Source organism: Cebus imitator, unplaced genomic scaffold (genome assembly GCF_001604975.1).
Source record: "Cebus imitator isolate Cc_AM_T3 unplaced genomic scaffold, Cebus_imitator-1.0 Scaffold38, whole genome shotgun sequence".
Classification (NCBI taxonomy): domain Eukaryota; kingdom Metazoa; phylum Chordata; class Mammalia; order Primates; family Cebidae; genus Cebus; species Cebus imitator.
In genome coordinates this window covers 2,816,419-2,819,977 of record NW_016107353.1, presented here as the reverse complement: position 1 = coordinate 2,819,977, position 3,559 = coordinate 2,816,419, and the positions used below count along the sequence as shown (strand labels likewise).

General features: G+C 39.6%; 1 protein-coding gene across 1 annotated transcript in view; it reads left to right on the top strand.

Moving 5' to 3' along the window:
- RBBP5 (RB binding protein 5, histone lysine methyltransferase complex subunit) overlaps positions 1-3,559 on the top strand; it is a 29,829-nt gene that overhangs the window by 25,007 nt on the left and 1,263 nt on the right. Inside the window, exon 13 of the mRNA XM_037737439.1 lies at positions 2,128-3,559. This exon is cut by the window's right edge and continues 1,263 nt beyond it. Coding sequence (XP_037593367.1) covers positions 2,128-2,153 — 26 coding nt within the window. The 3' untranslated portion in view covers positions 2,154-3,559. The remainder of the gene's footprint in view (positions 1-2,127) is intronic.

The window sequence follows — 3,559 nt, the reverse complement described above, 5'->3', positions numbered from 1 at the left end:
CCTCGGCCTCCCAAAGTGCTGGGATTACAGGCTTGAGCCACCGCGCCCGGCCTGAATCTGTAACTTTTTTTTTTTAAATGCTTGGTAGTTTAGTTTTCTTTCTTTTTCTCCTTCCTTCTTCCCCTCTTTTCCCTCCCTCCCTCCTTTCCTTGTGAAGACTAATTTATGAATTCCTGCTAGAATCAGGAAGTCTTTCTCACTCTATGGGATCTTATTAGCTATCTAAGGTAGGATTGGAAATCATGATCCCGTGTTCTCTTAGGCCACTCTAGATTGGGCTGCTACTGGAAAGTACCAGTAATAGCAGGTTATTTTGAGCTGAATTTTCCTACCTGTTATATTCTGGGAGATTTCCTTTTTGTTGCAGCTAAATCTGTGTTTCCTTGGGGGCAGTTGCTGCTTCAGGTCTTTAAATTGGCTGGAGTCTTCTGTATTGTTATTTCTGTGTGTCTCATCTTGCTCATGGTACCGCTTGCGCTGGTTTTGATTTGTTGCCTGATGCCTCAACAAGCTTTTGTTTTGTTTGACTTTTGTTTATTTGTCTATTCAGAAGAATAAAGACTGTATAGAAACATGAGCTGCCCTCAGCTAACCAGTATAAGGTCATCTTGAGTGCCCATTACTAATGCTGTTGATGAGTGATCAAACCACCTTCTCCTATTATAATTTGGGTTTGAAATGGCAATGTTGTATTTATTTTTAAACCATTAAAACTAAATTGGTCAGGGTACCTGTGGGAACAGTTGGTGAAAATTGCCGTAAAGTGGTAAAGGCATGATATTGAATCTTGTGGAGTGGATTTTTCTATCTCAAGAGGTTTTTAAAAAATCAGTGCAAGGAATTCATTGTGATTTATGTTGAGAGAAATCTAAAAACAGACGCTAACAGCTTTTAATCTGACTGAACTATGGAAAGTTTAAATTTGATTTTTTTTTTTTTTTTTTTTGAGATGAAATCTCACTCTGTTGCCCAAGCTGGAGTGTAGTGCTGAGATCTCGGCTCACTGCAACCTCCACCTCCCGGATTCAAGCTATTCTCCTGCCTTAGCCTCCCGAGTAGCTGGGACTTCAGGCATGTGCCACCATGCCCGGCTGATTTTTTTGTATTTTTAATAGATGGGGTTTCACTATGTTGGCCAGGCTGGTCTTGAACTCCTGACCTCGTGATCTGTCCTCCCAAAGTGCCAGGATTATAGGTGTGAGCGAGCACGCCTGGCTAAGTTTGATTTTTAACAACATAACATTCAGCAGAGAGTTTGTATCTCATTGTAACTTCAGTCTGTTCTCAGGCACATGTGAATATATTTTTATTGCCAGTTTTCATTTGTGCAGGAACTTTAAAAATCATGTTAAAAGCAAAGTTATATAAATGGGTACTTTTCTTTCATAATTTGGTGATTTTTTTTTAACCATCTTACCTTCAAGTGGCATGCTCGCTGCCATTCCAAATGACATCTGGGAGGATTTTCTTCACTTTGTTCTCTTTTTACACTTCCTAGTTAATATTTCACAGCAGTTCATTTAAGGATGCCTCTCAGAGGTTGAGCAGCTTCTATGGAATAATCAGGGAAGTGTTCATTTCATTTTACTATTCGGGATATTATTTATTGATCATCGTTATTGATCATCGTTGGTGTGTAGAAATGTGGACAGTAGCTGAACATTTCACCATATTTGGGATTCTAAGGTGATAAGTATGTCACTCAAGGAACTGTGGTGCTGGGAAGAGGGTGTCTTGCTCATCTGTTAATCACTTGGTGTAGTATCCTAAAGTTTCTTCTCTACTTTTTGCACGTTTTGGAATGTTAAGCATTATTTGTTAGCACCTTAGAGAATGATTAGCAGCTTAGAAAAAATGTAGAACTCTGATCATTTTGCTTTTCCCCCCACCCTTTGGGACAGTACTGAGGAAAGTATTGGTGGGGGGCGGGGTTGAATTTGGATTGTTTGTTGTTCAGTAAAGAGTAACTGGGAGTTGGAGTTGGTTATGACTTTTCTTAAAAAGGGGAAATTCTTGGTCCATGTGTGCTTGTAATGTATCATCCAGCATTCATTATTTCTGTTCTTACAAGTAAATGGTCAAAACTGAAGCTAAAAGAAATCTCTTTGTGTCTAATCTCTTTAGCAGGAGGAGCAATCTCAGAACTGTTATGAAGACCCTCGAAGTTCTTCATTCTTTCCCACTTTGCCATCATGTGGTTTCTGGACACTGTGGTCAGTCATTTGAAAATTGACTTTAATTTAAAACAAAGGCCTGTGCCTCCCACCCAGGAGGTGGAAGGAGTGAATTTTATGTTTAAATGAAGAAGTGAATTATTGAAGAAGAGTATACGTCCCTTCCTTTCCCTTTCAAGCATCAGTCCAAATAGGTTCTCAGGAATGAAGATTTGTGAAGACATCAGATAGGAATTTTGACTCATTTAAACTTTGATGCTTAGTTATGTTGCTGGAGGAAAGATACCTATGTTTTGCTCATCTAACTTTATTGTACCCAGCGTCGTTTTGACATGCCATTTCCTATCTCCCATTTGCCTTCTGTCCTCAATGCATGTCCGCGAGTGACTTCGTATCCGAAATTTTGCTACTGGTATCCTAGGAAAACTTTTGTTGCATACTTTCATTTTAAACTTATCCTCTCCCCAGATACTTCCTCTGTTTCCATATTGTGTGCAAAGGATGGGCAGAAAAGAAAGTGCTTCAAAGATTTCAAATTTTCAGAAAGGGAACAATGAAGGCCCTCTCTTCCTACCCTACCACATTTTGCTCAAAAGCTGGGCTGTAACAATTCAGGGTTTTCCCTTGTTTTCCTCTCGTTGCCTCTTTCCCTCCAATATTGGTTGACTGTCATTAATCATGGTTTTTGAAGATAGCTAGTTTTATCCATCTCCAGCAAAGAATCATCAGTAGTTTATATTGCTTTACCTGCGCTGGCTTCCAGAGATGGAAACAAACCAAGGTGTCTCTCAACAAGCTACTTTTTTACTGGGGTTGGGGTATCTATGCAAGGAGTAAAGTAAAACCGTCCAGAATCAAAGCAGCAACAGCATAGTTCAAATCAAAGATCAAGGTGAATTTTTTTTATCACTTCCTGTGGAAATCTGTCCTCATCGGTCATTGTATTTTTCCCTTCCTATACCTATGCTCCTTTTTCTTACTGTGTTTTCAGTCACTTCCTTTCTGTGAAAGGTTGCTTAGCTTTTTTTTTTTTTTTTTGACATTTGTTGTTCTTTATATAAAAATAGCAGATTGGATAGATGTATACATTAGGTGTTTGAAATTCTCTGAAAATCCTGTCAGGAAACCAGGTGTGGAAAGGGCCCAGTAGCTTCTCTGAGTGGAGTTTATAGCTGACTGGAAGTGCTTAACCTGGATTGTCTTTTTTATTTTTTTTTCCCCAGTATTTTAAGAGGAGAATTTAAATACTGTGCTTACTGTGAAATATATCAGTTGGTGGGCTGGGCGCGGTGGCTCACGCCTGTAATCCCAGCACTTTGGGAGGCTGAGGTGGGTGGATCACTTGAGGTCAGGAGTTTGAGACCAGCCTGGCCAACTTGGTGAAA